The following is a 25,000-nucleotide window of genomic DNA, read 5'->3' as shown; positions in this document are numbered from 1 at the left end:
GGAAAGTAATGAAACTTCTGTCTTATGTTTGACGGAAGCAAAGAGTCAACAAGTCCTTTGGGACCTAGAAGGCTTTTATACATTTCATCATGGCCAACATGAGACGATTATCGTGGGGGAGTGTGCGCCAACTTAACAGATTAGTATTCGATGAACAACGTCGCAGTGGTGACGCCCTCTTCAGATTTTTATTTTTTCACCAGTATATATATATATATATATATATATATATATATATATATATATATATATATATATATATATATATATTTTTTTTTTTTTTTTTTTTTTTTTTTTTTTTTTTTTTTTTTCCCTAAGGAGGATCTACTCTTTCACGTACCTCACACATTTTATTCTGTCAAACGTCAGAGGACTTTATTCACCTCGAAGATTGTCAACGTATAGACAGAAGAAGTCAAATGATTTTTCACTGGCCTTACAATACTGACCGTTGTTAATCGCTATCACTTCAATTGATATAGGCCACTTTTTTTTCTTCTTTATTGTATTCCCTGATATTCGCAATTTCAAGTGTTCTTTGAGTATGAGTATACATCCCTTCCGTATCAAGTGACCCATTCCCTTTCATTTCATATGCCTCTAATCGAGCTTATTCATCTTTGAATAAAATTGTTTGGTGTCACCCATCAAAAAATATATATACGTATACATATGGAAGGTGCCATTGGGCAACGAAAGATTGAGCTTTTTTAAGTCGCACAGAACACCAGGTTGATGTAAACGTAGCGAATTTCTCTTGTGCCATAAAGACATATTCTCTCGACAGAGAGTGAGAGTGAGAGAGTGGGAGTGTGTGTGTGATTCACCATGGTCTTTGGATCACGTGTTGGACTCGTGATCGACAGCTATTTCCCTCTCGGAAGAGAGCTCAGAGCTCATATATGACCGATCTATGGGCAATGCTGTGACCTTACACGCACACACAAACACACACCCAATTCCCCGCCCACGAGATTTGGAGTAACGACCCGCAACGCAGCTATACTGAAATTATTTTATCCTGGGCGGAATTCGAATCCGGAATGTCGTAGTGGCAGGTGGGAACTCTAACCACTGCCCCATGAGTCGTGTGTGTGTGCATTTCACCATGGTCTTTAGATCACGTGTTGAACTCGTGATCAACAGCTATTTCCCTCCCGGAAGAGAGCTCAGAGCTCGTATGACCAATCTATGTGTGTGTGTGTGTGTGTGTGTGTGTGTGTGTGTGTGTGTGTGTGTGTGTGTGTGTGTGTGTGTGTGTGTGTGTGTGTGTGTGTGTGCATGAATGTCCGTGAGTGTTTTAGTATGTGTGTGTGTTTGCGTTTATGTGTGAGGGGGTGGGTAAAGGTTGGCTAGATGGGGGAATGGATAGGCAAAGGTTGGCTGGGTGAGGGAATGTGTGGGTGGATGGGTGGGTGGGTGGAGGGTGGGTGGATGTTGATATTCTGTGTTTGCATGTATCTCTTAAACAATTATTTTTTCGGTATTTTCTAACATTTGTTTGTGTATGGCTTTAATAACAACTATGATATGAATATATGTAAGTCATTGTGTGTTCATGTTAGTGCTAATACTCATTATGTATTAATACAGCTTATTCTTCCTAGCTTTTACTCCCAATTAACATTCCCTTCTCTCCTCGTCTGTGCCCTCGTGTCGTATAGTGTGTGTGTGTGCGTGTGTGTGTGTGTGTGCGTGTGTGCGTGTGTGTGTGTGTGTGTGTGTGTGTGTGTGTGTGTGTGTGTGTGTGTGTGTGTGTGTGTGTGTGTGTGTGTGTGTGTGTGTGTGTGTGTGTGTGTGTGTGTGTGTGTGTGTGTGTGTGTGTGTTTGTATTTACGTATATATGTGCGTGCATGTCATTCACGACGGTCTTGGATCACGTGTTGGACTCGTGGTCGACAGCTATTTCCCTACCGGGAGAGAGCTCAGAGCTCATATATGACCGATCGTGAGTGTGTGAGTGTGAGTATGTGTGTGCGGATGCATGTAAATGTATGTGGCAGGTTGAATATTATGAAAGGGGGACAGGCGTTTTTGTGTGCACACTTGACAGCACCTGCACTTGTTTTCGTCTCTAGGCTTGTTTGTCCTAACGCATAAGTCGACGCATCTTAGCAATAAAGGCCATTTCTCCCCTAGGTTTTCATGTCACAACTCAAACTTATAATTCTTTAACATAACAATTAAAAAAAAAAAAAAAACGGTGAGTGTCGCGAGATTCTGACATGACGTCATCATATAGTTTCTTGTGTCACTGACTAACTTCACCCTTAACCCCCCCCCTTCAGCGACCTTTTGACCTATGATGTGTTAGCTCGATCTTATTAACCACGATGACGGAGGAGGAGTCTGCCGCACACCTGCACGGGGCCTTCAGAGCCACACCTTGCCTTTCAGCAGAGCGCGGACGAGGGGGAAATGTTCGCCAGCGTCTCCAGGTCCATGATGGACAAATACGATTTCGACTCATCAGTCAGTCCGCGATCCTCTTCACAGTGTGGCGAGGACGACGAGGAGAGAGATCAGGAGGACGAAGAGGAGGACGAGGACGACGGGGAGGAGGAAGAAGAGTGCGAGGAAGGGGTGTGCGAGGAGGAGGAGTACAGCGGGGTGTCTGGGGACATGTCTTTGTATCAGTCCGGCCCGCTCTTCTCCCCGCTGAAGGATCCTCCTCAGTTGCCCAATACCACCTTCAGCGTAGACTCCCTCGACTGCGAATCCTTGCACGAGGACCTCATCCTCACGTGCCAGGCCAACAAGGACAACTACACCATCGCTTTCGAGGGGTCCTTTGTTCAGTACTCGGAAGATTCCGACTATCATGAAGCCGGTGAGTACAAGGAGGACACTATTGAGTTCTAGTATCATTTACTAACATGATATCCATCTACCTCTTCAATGTTGTGTGCCACTTTATAGAATATGTTCTGGTTCATAACGGATGCTTTTGTTCAATTGATCTGACGACGTGGGACTAGAGAGAGTTCCATTTGACTTGACACGTTCTTGGGTCTGATGTTGACCCAGGAGTTCATTAAAATTGTGTGACATGAGCCACAACAAATTCTATAAAGCTTTGCATGGTCTTTAAATGGTTTAAATTGTAATGTGTCTATATTTTGATTATGTAAGAGTTCCGTAATTCCACTGGTCAGATAGATTTCACCTCTTGAGATCAGCTAGAGCTCTTGACCAGACATAGTCATCAAGCAACAGACGATGTTGCAAATACTACTGTTGTCAGTAGATTCTGCGAAATATGTAGTATTGAACCATAAAAAGAAATTGTTAGATTGCATCAGGGAAGTAACATTTCATGTAATGTGAATATTGAGACATATCGCTATAAAGTGGAAGACCGCTAGTGTTGGCTCGTATGGCATTACTTAAAATACTAATTTGGTTGCAGGTGAGAGTGACACAACAGACAGCAACAACTGGTCGACGGACCGGATAGAGGGCCGCGTAGGGACGGGGTCTCCGGCACACAGCTACAAACCCCCAGGAGTCTCCATGATCCAGTCCGACCAGCCTTATACCACCTGGTCCCGCGTCAGTAGGAGGAACTCCAAGACCCCAGAGATTCCATCACGGGCGCAGACCGGCACTCCTACTCCGCCCCATCGTGCCACGGCGGGAGGAGGCGGCACGCCCGTCCACCAGCCTGCCACACCCTCGACCGGGAACAAGAGTAACAGTATGCCCAACCTCATGAGAAGGTCTCTTATGCGGCGATCTCTGGAGGCTGCGGCCAACGGTCAGTGCGTCAAAGTTTTCGACCTGCAGAACAGCATGCGCGCGAGTCAGTCGAGATCAAGCGAAGGGAGTAACTTCTCTTTGGTTAAACTGTTTATGAAACAGAAGAGTTTAAGCAAGGAAGCGGTCAGTTTGTCCTCTAGTTGCACGGACAGGTCTCAGGAAGGTGCGTGTTCCACCTCGGACAATCACTCTGAGGTCCACGACAGTTCGGATTGGCCCATGAATTCCGGGTCCGAAAACGACATGGTTATGGACGGTAGTAGTTCCCCCATTCCTCCTCATCTTAACAACGCCGCCTACAGCGAGCGAGAGCGGCTGTTCCGGCGGCGAGTCAGCGGGAACCTGCAGGAAATCAACCAACGGACTCAGAACAGCAACACCACAAACACCACCACCACCACGAGTCCTACGCAGCAACAGAATGGTGTTTACCTCAACAACAACATCATCCAACCTCCCATGGACAATGAGACCAACCAGATTACAAATACTATTGACAATGCTGTGAGTTTCGAAGACAGCTTAACGGAAACAAGTCCTTGTTCCAAACCTCCGATGACCAGTCCGATCCGGGAAGAACCTGAGGGTATGGATATCTCCATGGACAGCAGAGGTGAGAGTAAAGTTTTGATGGACCAGTCCGAGAAAGAAACCAAAAACCACGAGGTACTTCGGCTAAAAGACAAAATGCATATCGACAAGAACAACATGACACCTGTGAAGATGAAAGCCAAGGACGTGGGCAACAAGAACATTTACACTACCAAAAATGCCTTTAACATTATGACGGAGGAGAGGCAGAGGAGCAAGTCACCAGGTACGCCGAAACGACACAACGTCAAGACCAACAATGTTGACGATGCAAATAATCAGTACCAGCTTCCTCCCGCCGACGGTACCAGAAGACGACAAGACTCTGGGAACTCTTCCAGCGGTTACCTGTCCAACAGAGGCTCCACCGAAAAGATCCGAAGATCGTCGGAATCTGATCGACAGAACAGCTCAGTTCAGAAACCCAAGCCCAAGCCTCGTGTCTTCAAACAAATGGCTGACCAGTGTTTGCAGACCTCTAACCTGAAGGTCTCGGCCACTGTCAACACCAGCGGGTACTTAGAGAAGAAGGAAGTCTACGTGTATTATCCAAACTACGCCCTGCCAGACTTGGGTTTCTTGAAGGACAAGAAGTACAACGTTGACGCGCGCGTGTTCCTGGTTCCACAACACTACAAACTGACTCCCGAAGAGACGGTGCGATTGCGAGAACACAAATCACGACGACCGTTCTCCTGTGGCGACATGGAAAAACTTCGAAAACACGGCTTCGGGCACGTTCGAGATTGGGACTCTCTCAATTTCCTTCTCCCAAAAGAGCTGAAGGAAATGCTTCTCGACGACACGGAGTGTATGGAAACCACCAAACCCTCCTTCTGTCATTCAAGGATACCCCGAACTCGCCCCGTCAGCTGTTGTGAGTACACTGGGGGTATGAAGTACTCCCCAGATATGAAGGGTTCCGGGAGCAGTGCCAGCTCAACACAGCCTTCTTCAGGTTTCCGAGGTTCCTCCACATTACTCAACGAGTCTGAGGTAGACTCTGCTATGGACCAAAGGTACATTTATCGCTACGACAGTCCTAGTACAGACTCCGAAGGTTTCGAGAAGCCACCGCCCCTTCCTAGAAGATCCATATCCCTCCCTGTCGATGAACCATCTCCCATCAATGAGAACGATACTCCACCACCTCGCCCTCCACTACCTCGAGGAATTCTCAGAAAGGCAATGTCATTGAAATCTGAACCCCAGAAAATCACCAAAAGGCATAGCACTTTCGACCCAGGCCGAGGAAGTATGCGGGAGGACCTGCTCAAACGAAGGTCTCTTCAGGAGCCGATGGAACATCTCCAGAAGGGTCTCCAGCACGAGATAATCCACGAGGCTTCACACTTGCAAGCGTCGAAGGAGGACGCAGAAATCAAAGGACAACAGAACCAGCCGGTCGAGACCCCTCCATCTCCGATGGGGTGCAGCTGTGTAAACCAGTGCACAGGTTTCTGCGCCAAGGGTCTCAAAAAGAAGAACCTCCTGCGGGTCTGCGAATTACCCGAAGTTTCGAGCCACGAGGACTTTAGCGACGAGGACCTCTTGCGACTCCGGTCGCAAGTCAGTAATTTCTTGAGCACGAAGGGCGGGCAAGTAGTCGCCCCTGTAGCGCCGACGGAGCCCCAGGGTGGAGTGCAGGTGTGCGAGTCCTGCGCCTGCAGGAAGAAGACGGTCAGTTTCGCCGAGAAAGTCTGTGTACATCTTCGAAACACTCCGGATAGATTAGCCACCCCCCCGAATTCACCCGACGTGTCTCAGCTCAAGAAGGTAAGCCTGGTTCGGGCAGAATGTGAATAAATCTTGCCGTTGGAGCAGTATTTTAGATAAGGAAAATGTTTTTATCTCTGACTTTTTCCACCAATATGGAGTATGCTAATATTTATAACCACCTACGTTGCTTTTAGGGTGCCGCCGCACAGCAACAGCAGCAGCAACAGCAAACGCAGCAGCCACAGCCACAGCCACAGCCACAGCAACATACTCAAATTAGAGGAAGTCTTCAATGCGACGAGGAGGACCCTCGACCACTCGTATACGACTCCATGGACAAGAGGACGCTCGTCATCTCTGTCAGGGCCGCCGTCGAGAAACTCGTTCAGCACTTCGCCACCGCTACTAACCAAGCCGACCTCGTCAAACTCGGTAGGTCATGCGTGGTGGTGGTGTGCGCGTCTGTAGAACACAGTTTGGCTGAGTGCAACCCCCCCCCCGTGTGCACACACACACACACACACACACACACGACTCGGTGGCGCGGTTGGTAGAGTCCCAGACTGTCAGTACGACGGAGCCGGCGGTAGCTGGTTCAAATCCTGCCCAGGGTCTGAAATTATTTCAGTATCGCTGCGCTTCGAGTCGTTACTCCAACTCTCGTGGGCGGGGAGTTGGGGTGTGTGTGTGCGTGTAAGGTCATAGCATTACCCATAGATCGGCCATACGAGCTCTGAGCTCTCTTCCGGGAGGGAAATAGCTGTCGATCACGAGTCCAACACGTGATCCAAAGACCAAGGTGAATCACACACACACACACACACACACACACACACACACACACACACACACACCTCGTGGCGCAGTGGTTAGAGTTACCGGCTGCCACTACGGCGGTCTGGGTTCGAATCCCGCCCAAGGCTGAAATAATTTCAGTATCGCTGCGCTGCGGGTCGTTACTCAAACTCTTGTGAAAGGGGAGTTGAGTGTGTGTGCACGTGTAAGGTCACAGCATTACCCATAGATCGGTCATGTATGTGCTCTGAGCTCATTTCCGGGAGGGAAATAGCTGTCGATCATGAGTCCAACACGTGATCCAAGACCATGGTGAACCATGGTGAACCACACAAGCAAACAAATAAACAATCAAACAGAAAAATGAAAAAATGAAAATGCCCAAGGGCATCAACATTAGAAATAACTAAGAAGAGGAAATAGTCAAATCAAAGCCAAATTTGTCAGATGGAGATAGAGACGGGACTTTACGAGTGCAGCTCTTGCTCTGGGCATTATAGTTATTTGAACACAATTTGGTAAATACGCACACACACACACACACACACACACACACACACACACACACACACACACACACACACACACACTTACGTCGGACAGACGGCGAGGATTGACGTCCTGAAGAAAAAGTGAAATTTTCGTGGATCTCAACGCAAAGGAAGTACCTATTGTATTTGCAGGGAAGGGGATTGCTCGTGGTGTAGGGGGAAAGTGAGGAAAAAGGAGAAGCGGAGGGATTACTGAGGGAAATGGAAGGAAATGAGGAAGGAGAGGACTTGGTCCAGGCAGGCAGACGCCATGTAAACAAACGCGGACCGGATCAATTTAGTGACGATGAAGGGTCTAACAAAAATGTAAAGATTTGAAACATAGATATGAGCAGCACAATAGAAGGTGAGGATAATAATTTCCATGGATTTAATGAGGGGGGGCGCGGATACCAACCTCCCCCGACTGGCAAGACTAGAACAAAAACTTGAACAAATGACCGAACATTGGGAGAGTAGGTTCGGTAGAATGTTAGAAATTGCGCAAAGGGTTGAAAGATTGGAAAAACTAGAGAAGGCGAACAAAAAATTAACTAAGGAAATAGAAGAACTAAAAAGACAGTTAAAAGAAGTAGAAGAGGAGAATGAAGAATTAAAGAGGAATAATAAAGAAAACAAAGAGGCCATAGCTAAAGAAGCTAAGGGTTGGAAGACAATCCAAGAAAACAGTAAAGTTGCATTTACTGACATAATTAAACAGCAAATGAAAGAACAAACTGAAGACTCAGTTATTAAAGTGATGAGACAAAAGGAGAATATAGTAAGAGACTTAGCAGATAAAAAGAAATGTATAATTATATTAGGAATGGAAGAGAAAAACAACCCAGATAGAACCACAAGAATCAATGAGGAAAATGAAAAAGTAAGCAGATTACTAGAATTAGTTCAGGAAGATGAACCTGAAATCATGAAACAAATTGAAGAGAAGTTTAGACTCGGAAAGTATAGTACAGATAAGACCAGACCAATTAAGATTAAATTCAGGTCACAAACGACGGCAGAGAATATCTTATCAAAAACAGGGAAACTAGCAGCAAGTGAACAATATAAAAAGGTATGGATAAAAAGGGAAATGAATAAAGAGGAAAGAGAGGAGGAAAAAATGAAAAGACAACAAGCTAAGGAAAAAAACGAGAACAGAACAGAGTCAGAAAAAGAGAAATTCTATTGGAGAGTAGTGAATATGAAAGTAAGGAAATTCGAAATACTAGAGAAAAACAAAAGGGAAACAGAGAATACAATGGAAGTGGCAGAAAACTAAGAGTGTCTTACACAAACATAGATGGATTAATTACAGGATTGAATGAGCTGAATGATTATCTGAAGGAAAAAGAACCGGACATAATGGAAATTGTAGAAACGAAATTAAAAGGTCCACTACCACCCAACAGTGTTGGACATGACGCATATAATTATTGGATTAGGAACAGAGAGACAAAGCAAGGGGGTGGAGTTATGTTCCTGACTAAGAAGGATATAAACGTGAGGTGTGTCACATATGGAAAGAATACAGTAGAGATGATTATGATCGAAGTGGAAGACAGAGATAAGAAGAACAGAAAGTTTGTGATAAATTATGTGCCTCCAAAAAACAGCCTCATGGGAAGAGAGTGAACATAAAAGTATGTTAGAGGACACAAAGATAACATTAAATAAGATAATGGAAGATGGAGGAAGAATAGTTATGATGGGCGACTTTAATTGCAAAGAAGTCTGCTGGGAAGAGATGACAGTAAAGGGTGGAGACGGCTCATGGGGAAATGTTCTACTCGAGATGATTATTGACCATACAATGACGCAGTGAATACAGGAGAACACTAGGTATAGAAATGAAGAAGAACCATCGAGACTAGACCTAATAATCACATCTGAACCTAGAATAGTAGAAAAGATTGAATATAAAACACCAATAAGTAAAAGTAACCATATACTGATTGAACTGGAACTAAATGAGGAAAAATACATGAAAAGAAATTAACAATATAGAAAAGGAAGAATGATGTATGAAAAAACAAACTTTGATAAAATGAGAGAATTCTTTCAAAAAGAAAACTGGGAAGGAATATACAAAGAAGAAACAACAGTAGAAGAGAAATGGAATATTTTGACAAAAATTTATAAAAAAAAAAAAAAAAAAAAAGGAGTGGAAAAGTATGTCCCAAGACAAAAACAAGAAAAAGAATATGTAAAGTGCTGGTACAACAAAAGTTGTAGGGAGTTAAAAGACAAAAGACAGAAGACCTGAAAAATTGAAAATATATACTTGTTATAGGAATGAATATGTACAAGCGTGCAGAGAGGAAAAGAGAAAATATGAAAAAGATGTCATAGAAGAATGTAAAGATCAACCAAAACTATTTTACAGATTTTTAAACAGCAAACTGAAAAACAAACAAGATTTGGAGAAATTAAGACAAGGAGTTGAATACACAGAGGAAATTGAAATGGCAGAAATTATGAACAAGCATTTTAAATCAGTGTTTACAAGGGAGAACATACAACCTGAAGAGATCTAATGGAAAGAGAAAGTCCCCCCCCCCCCATGAAAGAAATAGAAGTAACAAAGAATGAAATATTGAAACACTTGAGTAATCTTGATGTCAGAAAATCGCATGGACCAGTTCCTTGAAAGAAGGAAAAGTCCCAGAAGATTGGAAAAAAGCAAATATAGTACTTATATATAAAGGGGGAAATAAAGAAGACCCTACCAACTACAGACCAGTCTCTCTAACAAGTACAATAGCAAAAATATGTGAAAAAATTGTCAAAAGTAGATGGGTAAAATATTTAGAAAAAAACAGACAAGGACGATCATGCGTCACTAATTTGATATGTTTCTATTCAAGGCTAATAGATATAATACAAGAAAGAGATGGATGGGCTGATTGTGCATTTCTAGACCTAAAAAAAGCCTTTGACAAAGTACCACATAAGAAGTTGCTTAAGAAATTAGAAACTGAAGGAGGAATACGAGGCAAACTGCTTAAATGGATGGAAAACTTTTTGCAAGAAAGAAAAATGAGAGTAGTGATAAGAGACAAACACTTAAAAAATGGGATGAAGTAATAAGCGGTGTTCCACAAGGAACAGTTCTGGCCCCAATAATGTTTGCTATATACATTAATGATATGGATGACGGAATTGAAAGTTATATGAACTTCTTTGCAGATGATGCAAAACTGTTAAAAAAAGTGAACACGGAAGAAGATTGTGAGTCACTACAGAGTGATCTAAATAAAGTACAGGAATGGAGTAGGAAGTGGGAGATGGAGTTCAACACTAAAAAGTGTAGTATAATGGAATTTGGAAAAAGCAAAAACAGAATAACAGGATCATATAAATTGGGAGAAGAAGGAATAAAAAAAGTAGAAAATGAGAAGGACCTGGGAATCATTGTTATGAATAATATGTCACCTGAGAAACATATAAATAAGATTTTTGGAGAAACTTATAACTTAATAAGAACAATCAAAGTGGCATTTACATACCTGGATGAAGAAAGGGTGAAGAAAATTCTAATCACTCTGATAAGACCAAGACTGGAATATGGAGCAACGATATGGTCACCAAGTACAAAAAAATGTATAAAAAAAACTTGAAAGAATACAAAGAGCAATTACAAAATTGGCACCACCACACTCAAAACTATCATATGAAGAGAGACTAGCAAAACTTGAACTACAGACACTAGAGCAAAGAAGAGAGAGAGGAGATTTGATAGCTATTTACAGAATCATGAAAGGCATAGAAATTATTGATAGAGAGAATCTGATAAAATGGGATGACAGAAATACAAGAGTAACGGAAAGAAAATCAAGAAAGACAGCTATAGAAGAAATGTGAAAAAGAACAGCTTTCCTCACAGAGTAATAGACAGTTGGAACAAGTTAGATGAGAAAGTGGTGTGTGCAAAAACAATACATAATTTTAAAAATAGTTTAGATAAAATGAGATATAAAGACGGGACACCACGAGCATAGCTCCCCTTCCCGTAAAATACAACTAGGTAAATACAACTAGGTAAATACACACACACACACACGCACACACACACAAATAGCTTCTCCACAATGAAGGTTCTTATGAAGCCTTTACATCTGAGAAAGTATCAAGCAAGTATCGAGCAAATTAGCAGGAAAAAACTACTTGATGGCCATATGTTTCTCCTACTATGTTATTACATATTTCTATCGCCCATATTGAAAATTTCATTAAAAAAATTATATTATTATTATCATTATTATTATTGCACACTGTACCGTGATTCTTGTGCGAATGGGGCGAAATGAAGGAACTAAAAAGCCCCGGTTTTTTCTGCAACTTAATAGAAGGATTATGGTCATTTTATATGTGCCTATGCTTATGTATGTATGTATTTTTAATTTTCATTCTTCCTCTTACCTCTCCCTTGCATTCTTATACTTACCTCTTCCTTTTACAAATAGATTTTGCTCCTCCGTGCTCTTCTCTTGCCTATCCATGCATTACCAAATAATATTCCCTCATTTCCTTGTCGATCCTCCTTTTCCTGCCCTTCCTTTCACTTGAATCATTCTCTCATCTCATCGACCTGCATTTGTTCCCCACTTTATCATAACAACAATCTATAGATAGGACAGTTTTCTTGACGAGCCTTTGACGATTGACAGGTACAAGTACGTTGAACCCCGTGGTGGCGCAGGTGTCCCTGGAGAAGCTGTGCCCGGCTATCTACGCCCTCCTCAGCGACGGCCTTCAGCCTTCCTTACACTCGCTTTTCGGCAAAATCAACAACTCTGTTTGGCGGGTGATTGAGGCTACAAGTCAGCTTGGTAAGTGGTTGAATCCTTTGCAGGAGAAGTAAACATCAAATTAGAAAAGTTATGAATGTGTCATTTGAATTTTACAAAGAATGTTTGTTACAAGTGGATACGAAAGTGTCACAACAGTAATATGAATGCATCCGTTGTATGAAGTTTATTGTTCATTGTAAATTATATGAAGATTTACGAGCTCCTCATTGACTGGTGTAGAAATAATTTTTCCATACAAGGAAAAACTCATGATTGCGGATTCTCTCTCGTGTTTGATGTCATCAGTCTTACTGAGAGTTTATCTTGATCGCTGTTTTCTCATCTGTTAGATATTTATAAGCTTCTGTTGTGATGAACTTTTTCTTTTGTCAGTCGTACGTTGCCATACGTAGACATTTTGTAATCTAGAGATCTGATGACATGATGACAAAATGATAATCTATGATTCCACTAACTTTTTTATTGTTAAGAAAGAAGAATCACTTATATATTTTTTTCTTTAGGTACCGCCACGAAAGCTCTCAATGACTTGGTCTTGACGCTGAACAGTGAAGAGAGTCTATCGGAGGGCCCAATCAAGTTCAATGCCTTCATCTTTGGCCTTCTCAAGTAAGATTTCCAGTTACCATCCGTTATAACCTTCTAAAGGATAAAGGGCACTCCCGTAGATGAATAAAATGGCCTAACGACAGTCCGAAGAATAATTTGTCTTAAAGTGAAATGATTTTAATCCTTTGATAGGCCTATTGAGGAATTGAGTGGAATCTCATCTCTATAACCAACTTCTATCATATCAAAATATATAATTATGATGGAGTGCATGGTGACCAATCACAGGCCAAGGCAGTGGAGACAGGAGGAGTCATTTTAAAATTATCAAAATGAACAGAATGTTTTAGAAAATCTAATTTGTACTCTTAATCTATAACACCAGGTTTTTCTCTAGCAGGAAGCCCATGAACACAAGACAGCCAGCAACGGTCACCGGGTTGGTCCAGTGATCTCTCAGAAGAAAAACAGATTAACTCGAAGACCGTCGTATCTTTTTCATTCTTATTTGTAACTCGTTTTATTTGTTCCTTTTACAGCATCAGATCCTTGGATTCTTGGTTGGGATACTTAAGAACTCGGGAGAGCATAATCCAAAAGCACTACCACCCAGAAGCGTTCTTGTATCTCTCCAACACCGCGACACGCCCGCTCTTCGATGACCTCCTGGTTGCGGTCAGACCTCTCACACTTTTGCCCTTCAACCTAGACCTTCTACATGAGTACAAGGCGTTGCACGCTAGCCTCCAGAAAATGGAAGAGCGACTCCACCAACACACTAGCTACCACTCGAAAGAAAGTCCTGGCGATCGGCCGCCCTCAGTGCTCGACCACCTGCTGGCGTCGAAGGAGACGAAGGAGTTCAAGAACGCAGCCCAGCAAGATCGAGTCAAGGCTCTCATGCGTGTTTTGACGTCACCCGACATCGACGAGACAGAACTCTTGCAGTCCACTGCTGAGCCTTCACGGGAACGAAGTCGTAGCCCGCGACCTCGCTCCTGTTACGAGAATGTCGGCAACGTCGAAGAGAACCATCCGGCGATGAAGAAGAGGTGGAGTGGCGTCCAGCTCGGGTCGAAGCTCCTGACGGCGATCGACAAGCTCATGATGGAGGAGGCCGCCGGAGGAATCTCGAGCGGAGAAGACTACACGGACTCACTGGACAACCCAAAAGTCAATCGAAGAGCGACTTCGAGAGCTAGCGACAGGTCGGAGGATGATGTGGCTACTGACCTGAGAGTCAGTGACATTTCGAGCAAAGACGGAGATTTCAGCGAGAGGTCGGCCTCGGACAAGGACACGGAGAACGAGAAGGGCTTGAGAAATGTCGTAGCTGACGACCACACTGTCTCTGAGGGCATGCGCTTCAGGAGGCTTCAGTTGAAATGGGAACAGATGACCGGGTTGGAGGCGGTGGTGGCGACCCCGGCCAAACCCAGCGGCGTCCCGAAGCCAGTACCTCAGCAGCAGCAACAACAACAACAACAGCAGAATCAGTCAAGAAACGAGAAGTCCATCAGTCCGGGCGCCGCCAACCGATCCCGGATCCCTCGCCCGGTCAGTATGACGTCACCACAGAGGCCATTCAAGCCTTTCGACCCTTCGAAGGACAAGACCTCTCCACAGATGAAGCAAGTCCAGAAGCTCTTTGGCACTCCCACCAAGGACTCCCCCAAGCCTGCTCCTCGCCGTTCCCTCAAGGACAAGACCATGAGCGAGGACAACAACGTCAGTATCAACTCGTCAACGGCCAGGCCTCCTTCAGTAAGATCACGGCTCGCTCCGCGTTCCGTGTCGACCAGCAACATGAGCATGGCGGGTCGGGCTTCGTCAGTACCCGGGCGGGTGAGCAGCAGCGCCGGCGGCGGTGGTGAGAAGGGCGGTGGAAGCAGCAGGTACGGTGGTCCTCGTAGGATGTACCCACCCCGGTCCGCCAGTCATGGTAGGAGCATGGCGTCAGGTGAAAGGTATGTGATAAGGAACTAACACTACGTCCTGGTACAATGGCGCCTTTTTACATGTAGAGTGGCGCACTCTTGCAGGTTCACTGGTACACTTTTGCAGGAACACTAGCATAGCACTGCAGGTGTAATGACATCCTCTCGCAGAGGTGCACATTGGTATCCCCCTGCAGGGGTCGCATAATAGCGTATCCCTACAGGTACAGTGACTCCCTGCAGAGTTGTACTGTATAGCGCTACTGTAAGTACGGTGGCCTCCTGTAGAAGTATTCGTTGGTGCCTCAAGCAAGAGTGTACAAAAGTGTCCTGCAGGTACAGTGTCCTCCACCTACTGAAGTTCACATTGGCGTCGACCTGCAGTACTATACAGAAGCTTACTCCTACATGTACCATGACCCCCTCCTACAGCGGTTTACAGTGGCATACAGATGTACAGTCTTGTACTCATGCAGGTACAGTGGTCTCCTCCTGGAGAAGTGTATAATGGCATCATCCTGCAAATATGTACATGGGCGCCCCTCTGTAGAAGTGTACAACAGTTTTCTCCTGTAGGAGTATGCAATGGCGTTTTCAGACGTGTCCAATGTCACCCCCTCTAAACGTATACAGGGGCGTACCCCTGCAAGAGCAAGCAATGAAAGCCTCCTGCAATGGCGTCGTCCCACAGGAGGGCATTTCTTGGAACTGCCCCTCGTACCGCATTCATAATCTGTGCGTCCTTGAGCACGATGACACACCTTCATAAACATTCTGATCTGTCGCCAGATGGTTTTATTCAGGTGAAAAGTGAGCCATGGTCCGGAAGGGAAGACTTGAGACCTCCCCTTCTCCAAGGCCCTCTCTTCACATGAATGAAATTACCTGCTGTCAGCCTGAGCGAACTATTTTTATGATGTGTCATCGTGTTGAGAGGCTCACTTGGCTTTTGATGCCATTTTAACCAGCTCACGCCTAATCTAAAAAATAAAGTTAGCCCACTTACTGTGGTTAACCTGGTTGCCATTGTACCAGGAAGAGGATCGCTATTCACATTAACCAACATTACACGCAACCCATGCTCGCATTTTAAACTGATTCGGGTTCATGAGAGGAATCAGATTAAGAATGCTTGATTTTTCAGTAGCCATACATTAACTTTTTTTTTTTTTTTTTTAAGAAATATTATTTTTAAATTTGTTTCTACAACGAAGTATGGTTGTAGTTATTATCATTCCATTATTATTATTTGATCATTAGCTTATTCACCACCGTGGCCCACATTATTGGTTTTGTTGTGGTAGATGCCAGACGATTAAGGCCCCTTTCAGGCCGTGGTCTGCACCATAGCTCTATAAAATCATTTGACATTTGACACAACAAGACCTATAAAGTTCACCACAGTATTGAAAACAGTTTAGTATTTTTTTCAGTTACATCAGAATAATCAATCAGTAGTACTTTAGGTATGATTTTGTTGCCATTGTTTTATTTTAGTCAGTCTTCATTTGGTATGGTCATTACTATTATCATCACTATTGTAATCATCATCATTATGATCATATACGTGGACATAAAGACTCCCTCCAACGGTATGACAGCAATGATCAAAGTAACTAAGGTAAAGTAACGCAACAGTTACATTGGCTTTGTATAATATTATGATAATCTTAAGGCACGGCAACTAAATTCTAAGAAACTGGAATGGCCTTCTTGTAGACAGTTTTGTAGTGTTGGCTCCAAATTTTGGCCAAGAAATTGACTCGTTATTAACACTGGTTTGGCTTGATTGTTGATGTAGCTTCAGGTGGTGTTGCCTCAAAGTACCCAAGACTGAAGGTTTTGTGGAGGAAGTGGAAGGAGCTGTTATAATGAGCAACTTTTTTTTCTTTCTGTTTTCGTTCTTCTTGTTAGCCCCCCTTTCTTGGACGACTCTTCCTTCACGCATGCCTTCTGCACATCTCTCTTATTTTCGTTTATTCGTTTGCGATGACTTCGTGTATCACTAACGGTCCGACGAGAGTCGTTTTGGGACACTAGAAGGTCAAACGAAAGAAAAAAAGGTTTGGTCACAGTTTTCCTTCCGTGTCTTCTACTCCTCCAGCTTTATGACATACGTTATGAATTTTACTCAGGCTAAAGACAGGCGACTTTATGCAATCTTACAACGGCCTCAACGAATTTCGGGCGATCGTGACTCCCTTCAGAGTAGAGACCATTCCTCAGCTGCTTAAAATCGCCTATCTTTAACCTAAGCAAAATCCATAAAGTATGCCATTGGAATGGAGGCGTTAAAGACACGAGAATCTTTATTTTTCATAAAGATCAGAAGAGAAAGGCTTGCCAAGGAAAAAAAATAATGAAAAAAGTGGAAAGAGCTCCTGCCTGTCGCCCCTCGAGTCAGTACTTTGTTGTCATACTGTGCATGGTGGTATGTGTGTGCGGGGACCAGCAGGTCCCCGCACCTCACCTCTCACTAACTATATAACTCTCCACTAGATTTCTATTCTCTCTTTCTTTCTTTTTTAGCATATTTTTAAGTTGATGGGTTTTCGGCTAGGATCAGTTTTACACGATGCCCCCCCTCCATTTTTGGACTAATTCTGATTAACTGAATGTGCTTTTGAGTCTTTGGAAAATGTAACTGACTGAAATGGTTCAAACATGCTTTTAACTGCACTAGATTTATTAATTTTCTTCAAATTTATTAAAAATATTCAGATAACCACAGTACTTGTTCAATAGGTCTTGAGGTGAATTAAATTTACTCATGACTTGTGCAACTGCACTTTCACAATTAACAAGATTGCACACCCATACACAATATTTATGTATACTTGCTATACCCAAGACTTAGGTCAAACCTTCTGTAGTCCCTGTATCTTGTTCCCTGCACCTCTAACTGGCATCATTGTCACAGGCTTGTCCAGACGCTTCATCACCGCCTCGCCACGGACAACGGTCACCTGAGCTTCAACCGCGGGGACATACTCCACGTTGTTGTCGAAGTAGATGAGCGCTACCTCCTCTGCTGCCACAACGACCGCAAGGGTCTCGTCCCGAGGGCCTCCGTCATCTTCGTCGAGCAGTAGACTCTGGCGGAACCTGGAGGAACCCAGTCAAAATCGTTTACAAAAAAAAAAAAAGAGAGAATCATTATGGATCTACATTCATACGCGTAGACCTCTGTGCGAGTGTAGGATGCAAAAAAAAATGTATTTCGTTAGTGTCATCTCCACGCCCCGTCATTTGTACATACATGGTTAAGACTCTCTAGTGTCTTGCATGGCATTGCAAGAGGATTGATATGTAAAGAAGTGTGGGGTTAAAGTAACAAAAAATTTAAGTCATGTAATCACCACTCTGGTCTTTTGTATTGCAAGATAAACAGATACTTTTACAAACACCCGCAGGTCCTGTAACTGCTGTAAGCACTCTTCCTTTTAAGAATCCTGTCATCTTTTATGTACTCTCCTGTCACACCCGACTCTTGCCAAGCGTCCACGCTGTCCGTATACATTCAGTGTTGCCCAACCTCGTCCCTCGGATCAGGAAGATGGTACCGACCTCCTGAAACCCTTTACAACATTTATCTGTCAACATGACGGACATGGCATTGGGTAAAACTGGCCAGTAGCGTGGAACCTGATGACATGGAGAGAGATTAATCAATATGGTGAGGCCCCTACTAATAACACGGAGACGTCAGCCAGTAGAATGGCTCCTTTTTGAATGCGTCACTTAAGAAGGGATTCCCATTTTTCTCAAGAGTGTGCGTGGCAGCTATGTTTTATCTGACCACAAAAAGCCTTTTTCTATATTAATCTCGTGCTCTCGCTATATTCTATATCTTGTAATCACATCCTTTCTATCGTACACGAATGCCATTAATGTTATAACCAACTCAAATTTTGATCACGAAACATTGAAGATACAGATTATTTGAGTCGAATCATCATTTTCTTTTTCTTTTTTGTATATAATGGACATCGCAGGAAGACATAAGGTTTCTTGAGTATAAATAGGTGGACAGGCATATGTTTAGGGAACAACTGAAATATATTGTAATGATATTTATTCGTCTTTTTATCGTTTCTGTTGAAATGGTGAAGGCGCCAATGTTTGTGGTCCGTCTGATATGGTGGAGCTCAGGTCGTGATATTAAGTTTTAGTGGAAGGGCAGCATCAAACTTTGAATCAATTTTATTTTAATCCTTTAGCTTGGTTTGTTTATTTGTTCTGAATCGTTTTATTTCTTACAATGACAATAAGTAACAGCTAATGCTTTCTCTGGCTTGGTACTAAGTTTCACGTACTTTTCCGTTCTGCTTTGTCTTCAAAGTTTTCACTGGTACTGCTTTTGAGATTCACGCACAGGTACACAGACAAACGCAAACACACATGTACACACGAGCACACATACATGCACACACATACATGCGCACACGCACGTGCACACATACATTTGCCCACTTGCACACGCACGCTCACGCACTTGCACATACAACCACATTTGTACACTTAACAGCATCAGCACTTTGCCAGAGCACAGTAGCACTAGAGCACGACAGCACAAACCCTCAGTGTTCACGAATATGTAGCAGCAGTGTTCAGTGGTTGCTAGTGTCACTGACGGGAGGAGGGTAGAGAAGGCCAGAATCGTGAGACTATTATAGTCACTCACGCACTCATACTCTTTTGGATGGTTTTCTTTTGACGGATTTGATTTTTGGGTTTCCCCCAGACTCTCCCAGTCACTTTCAACATCTTGCTTGCCAAGTATTAGGCAGAATATCAGTTCCCTGTTTCTTTTTCTATGCATCTATTCCCCTCATACTGAATATTTTCTACTCGCCTGTCCCACTCATGATTTCGGTAGAACACCCAAAAATCGAGACTAAAAAATCCAGAAGAGGACTACTCAAAACCTAAATAATGATACAACTTAAAAATCACGGTCTGGTCAGCAGAGGTGACTACCAAAGTAAGCCAAGTATACAGTCTGGTATACTATATGGAACTTGCTAATTGTCCCTCGTACTAATACTACTAACTGTCTTTTCCTCTACTAACTAATCCTTAACCTTGTCCCCAGTCCTTGTCCTTAGACTAGCAAAGTAGCTGTCTGTCGGGCATACAGTTTTTTTGTTTTGTTTTTCTGAAGTGATCTCTCTTTCGAGGATCAGTCAGAAAGGGGATGAGATGAAATCTTTGTTTTACCATTCTATCTTTTAAATGGGTCTCATATTAGTACAGCTTCTATGGTGATGGTGCTTTTCTTGTATTTTATTTAGAACTACTTAGAACTCCTACTACTATCGTTTGTTATGGGAGGCTGAGGCTATTCTTTTGATGGTAACGGGAGCGCAAAGATAGCCTATTGCTTTTATGGTGATGGTCATTGTGTCACCTGTCACACACATGTAATACGTTAGCAAGATTCAGACCTTCTTCCTGTACAGGTAAGGTATGTAATACGTTAGCAAGATTCAGACCTTCTTCCTGTACAGGTAAGGTCTGTATGTGTTCGACTTACCGCACCAACACTGAGACTTCATATAATGAGAGTACTGTAAGTTCTTAATACGTGTATCTTGTTTTTTTTTTTTTTTGCATATAAAGTATATGTGCAATGTATTCATGAGATTTCGTCACACCCAGAGAGACAGATAGTTTGTTAGTTGCTTCCTATTCCGTTCCGTATAGGGTCCCACTTTGTCTACTTGTATAGATAGGGGATGAATAGGGCATTAGCTAGGGAATTCTGATTTAGATAGGTTAGCTAGCTAGAGAAACGCTTCGTAGCTAAATAGGTAGCTAGTTAGGAAGGTAGCCACCAATAAAAGGACCAACCTGATGGCTAAGTTGATGAGGAGTATATTGTATATTTGACCTTTGAACCCATATAGGAATGATATGCAGGAACCAGTGGAACATCAACATTGGCACAACAGAAAGAACCAGTCAAAACATACTGAGGGTAATGCCTTCTTGCAGAGTTTCAATGCGCCAAAAGAGGGGATATTTTTTTAATCAACATTGGCATAGCGAATCGATTAAGTCAACAAGAAAGTGATGTCTTCTTGCGGGGTTTCTTATGTACACAAAAAAGGGATTTTTTTTTTTTTTTTCTCCTGAGTTACAAACTGGCTATCCAAAATTCGTCTCTTCAGAGGTACTCTGTCCATTCATCTCGTGAAATTTGGAGGAAAAGAAGTGTATACAAGTAGTTGTCATTTTGTACATTAGGATAAAGGGGCAATTTGTTTCCTGTAATATCTAACAACGTCAACAATAACAACAAAAAACAACACGAACGACCCTCTTTTTCACAAAAGACTGTCTTGTAATAAATTCCCCTTTGTTTGTACACATGCGTTCTGCAGTATTGGCTCCCCCCCCCCCCATGGACTCGTACATTACCTCACGGCGTATCTCCCCTTCTCCCAAATGAACCTCTCACGCCACCCCAACTCACACTCTCCCTCACATGGCGCAGTGGACACCCAGCTCGTGAGAAAAGCTGGTACCCTCCTGCCCCCGCCTGTGTGAGGGTTGCCCTTAGGTTAGATACCGGAGACATCTCCTTCTGCTGTAGCACCTTAGATGTTAAAAGGGTTCCATTTTGTATCGGTCATCGGTTCTGACAAGTACTTACCTATAGATCCTTTGTCTTTGGTTTGCCGCTGTGGCCAGATACTTTGGGGGTGCACAACGTGCGCCCCCGGTGCGTGGACCGGAAGTCGGGTGACGTGGCTCCGGTAACAACCCGGCTTGTTCCGGGGTTGACCGGAGTGTCTGTAAAGTAGTTAGCTAGCCACCTATGTCCCCGCCCCTTCCCGACCCGCTCCGCCCCCTTCTCGCCCCTGCCCCTGCCCGCCCCGCCCCCTTCGTGTGTCGAAGTGAGCTAGTGTCCCATTTACTCATACAAATCTACCCCCACCCGACCCCAACCCCCACGCTGTAAGTATCGTTTCCAGAGGGCCTCGCACTCTCTCTTATGTACATGCTTTGTATCCATCTAGATGCAGATCCGTGTATATTGTGAACGCTTTGTTGCTTTGTTTTGTTGCTGTATGCCAAAGGCATTTATTATGATTGCTGACATATTTAGTCACACGTGGTAAAGCTTTAACTTTAAGTCAGAAAGATGGTGCCTAATTATCCTTTCTATCTATTTTCTTATGACCAAAGACACATTTCAAATTTTGCTTTTCGAGAATGTACATTTCTTTTATGAAATTTACTTGTAGATAATGCACAGTTATTGCTTATGTTGTCAAAATTTGGTAAGGATACTTTATATCTTTTGTAGAGTTATAAACAAAAAGAGTGGCCAACCTGCTTGGTTGTAGCCATCACCGGCAGATGGCCTTCCTGTACGCCGGCAAACTGGGTTCGGCTCTGCCAATCCAGAAGAAACAACCTTTTATTTCCTGTATATAGACTCATTTGTGTTTTTAAGAAAGCCACAAGAAAACATAGTCTAAGTCCCACACCATATATGGTCATTTAACGCAAGAGCAACACGGACAGGCCTACCACACTTAACAACAGCCGAGTTGTAGAAGCCAAACAATAGTGTATTATGAAGATGGCGTCCAGTGCATGTATTTTTGTCTGTCTCCTTTAGTCATGTACCATACACTTCGAGCTGCACAGTGGGGCAGTACACTGCACACTGGGACAGTACACTGCCCTTTGGGGTTGTGCACTGCCCAGTGGGGTTGTGCACTGTGGTCCAGCCGAACTGAGCCTGAAGCCTCCAAGCCATGGCGAAAGTCGGCTGCCAGCCGCCTGCAGTGGAGTGGTACCTTCATACTATCTCGGTTCAGGATGTCACTCTGCTGATTATTAATATTCTATGGTGAATAAACATTGGTCAGGCATATATATGATTCTTATTTACCTACATTTTTTACAGGCTCCTTCCCCTTTACAAGGTGGGGAGACGGCCGAATCAAAGCACACATATATACACATGAATATAAAATCCCTTCACCCACCCCTCCCAGCTCATCACAGCACTTTGAAAGTGAAGGGTCTTTCACAGCAAGGCTCGAAAGCCGTGGCTGGTTTACCCATACCGCTCCACTATTTCTAATGTAAAAAATAAATAAATGAAGGTGTAGTTTGGTGCTTTCAGAGGACAAACATTGATAGATTAATACAAAGTAATAGGGACGGACGACGGGTACCTACACGAGGTTGTCCTGCAGGAAGTACGTCAGAGGGACTCCTCTCTCTCTCTCTCGCCCATCTTCAAACCCTTCAACTTTCTCATTTCCATTTGGAGGTGCAGCACCGAGGCGTTGACACTCGGTCTACGGACTGAGCTCCTTTGTCAACATCGTCTGTCTTTTCTTCACCTTTAAACACAAGGAGAGTTGCTAACAGACGGCTGTTCCCCTCCTGCTCCTTTCAGCCGTAGACATAAAAATAGACCCATCTCCCAGAGAGATCTATGGGAAGGCTCGAGGCCCATTCCCAGCAGATGCTGTGGTGACTGGGTTTCCAGTCAACGACATTGGAGGAAGTAATTAAATCAAATCAATTATGTTCATTGTATTCTTTCCGGAATGGCTCTCTTCATTCTTTTAAATGTGTATGTTTGTATCTCAGGTTAGAATAACGATATAGTAAGGGCGACATAACAAGGGGTTCAACTGGGACCTACATTCGTCGCAGCATATTTCTCGCATTTGACTTATACCTAGTTCAGTGTGTTTGATTTTCTTTTTTATTAATTTTTATAAATCATTATTAATTCCCGTGCTGTAACGGATTTTTCTTGCTTTATTGAACGTTTTCCATTTTACGTCTCATTTATTTTCCATCCGAGAGCATTAAATGAAACACAAAGTACACTGTCAAGACTATAATGATAGATGATGAATGTTGGGACCGAGAAGTCTGTCCACTGGCATTTTCATGTACAAAATCTTGACACTCTAATGCTCTCTGATTATACATGTTACATTCCACTGGAACAAAGAAAAACAAATGTTGTGGCTTTGAAGCTTCATGGTTTGGACACTTAATGATACATTAGACTTATTACCAGGACAAGGCTCATTCTCACGAGAGAGAGAGAGAGAGAGAGAGAGAGAGAAGCACAGAAAGCAGACAGATAGACACACAGAGAGAGAGAGAAAGCAGACAGACACAGAGAGAGAGAGAGTGGTGCATTTAAAATTAATGTTCCAGTATATCAGTGAATATTACATATACATGCTCGTCCATGCTACCTATGGTGAGAAAATTTCATCTTAACTTTTTAAACAACATAGATATTGTTGTTCTCCATAAATAATGATGGAAGTGAGTATTTATTGTGTAACACCCGAAAACTTGCTCACTGCCAGAGACAAAGGCCGAGATACAAAAACTGTGCTGGACTAAAAGAAACGGGGAAGAACTACATCATTAGTATGGTCGAGCATCTGAAACTGTATAAGTATATATTCGTCAGTAATTGTCACTTTAGGATTTATTTGTCTATCTTTTATTGTCTCTTGATTCACGTAGCTATTCCTAACACACCAGCCTCTCCCCACCGCCCACTCTCAACCCGCTCTTCACGAAAAACCGCCACTCGATGGACATTTGGCGCAGAATAGTTCCCATTAACCTGTCATCGACCACACAACCCCTCCTAAAACACAGCTTATACCCACAATAGTACCCCATCACCCTGAACAATAATGCCCCCGATATTACAATGAAGTTATCAAGGACTCATCCCAACAATTCGAACCCAAATTTGTTTGCCTATATAAAACACGTCTGGGCTCTCGTCCACTTTCCTGCTTCCCTTCCACTTCCATTATACTCGTATTTCTTATCTACCAAACGAGAAAGAACATCAATTCTGGTAAACCGTGAGATGTCATCTTTATTACTCATACTCCATACATCCATGCAAACTGTTAAAGCCAAACTCTTTTTACACCGCCCACTTGACATATGCTCTCGACACCACCACATTTAGAAGAATAGTATATTTTGTTGGCAAAAAAAATAAATAAATAAATAAATGAAAAATAAAACGGTAACATCCTTGTGGGTAAAATCCTACCGAAGAGGTAGCAAAGGAATGAAAATTAGTTTCTGATCATAAAAAGATGCTGCAAGACTGCTTGTGGGATATTACTGAATGAGTGAGGATAGTCAGCTCATTTATTACAGCTGTACGAGAAATCTACGTTTCGGCTAAATATCCCTGTAGATGGATTTTTAGCCGAAACGTAAGAATTTAGTACAGTAGCTTTCTAGTACGACCCCTCCCACCTACATTCATGCATAT

General features: G+C 43.2%; 2 protein-coding genes across 8 annotated transcripts in view; both read left to right on the top strand.

Annotated features, from left to right (window-relative positions):
• The window catches only part of LOC143018962 (uncharacterized), a 340,564-nt gene extending 317,979 nt beyond the window's left edge, over window positions 1–22,585 (top strand). For 3 of the 7 annotated variants that reach the window (XM_076174599.1, XM_076174595.1, XM_076174592.1), the window contains 7 exons: window positions 2,398–2,830; window positions 3,410–6,126; window positions 6,264–6,501; window positions 12,065–12,226; window positions 12,712–12,817; window positions 13,297–14,724; window positions 17,615–22,585. In XM_076174599.1, the coding sequence (XP_076030714.1) occupies window positions 2,398–2,830; window positions 3,410–6,126; window positions 6,264–6,501; window positions 12,065–12,226; window positions 12,712–12,817; window positions 13,297–14,724; window positions 17,615–17,786 (5,256 nt within the window). In that variant the 3' untranslated portion in view covers window positions 17,787–22,585. The remainder of the gene's footprint in view (window positions 1–2,397; window positions 2,831–3,409; window positions 6,127–6,263; window positions 6,502–12,064; window positions 12,227–12,711; window positions 12,818–13,296; window positions 14,725–17,614) is intronic. The other 4 variants (XM_076174596.1, XM_076174598.1, XM_076174597.1 and 1 more) reach the window with 4 other exon arrangements.
• The window catches only part of LOC143019115 (uncharacterized), a 68,019-nt gene continuing 65,348 nt past the window's right edge, over window positions 22,330–25,000 (top strand). The window contains exons 1-2 of the mRNA XM_076174811.1: window positions 22,330–22,504; window positions 23,120–23,230. Coding sequence (XP_076030926.1) covers window positions 22,330–22,504; window positions 23,120–23,230 — 286 coding nt within the window. The remainder of the gene's footprint in view (window positions 22,505–23,119; window positions 23,231–25,000) is intronic.

The sequence above is a fragment of the Oratosquilla oratoria genome, chromosome 36 (genome assembly GCF_046742065.1).
Source record: "Oratosquilla oratoria isolate Oo_2021 chromosome 36, ASM4674206v1, whole genome shotgun sequence".
NCBI classification, from domain to species: domain Eukaryota; kingdom Metazoa; phylum Arthropoda; class Malacostraca; order Stomatopoda; family Squillidae; genus Oratosquilla; species Oratosquilla oratoria.
This window is presented reverse-complemented; position numbering and strand designations above follow the sequence as displayed.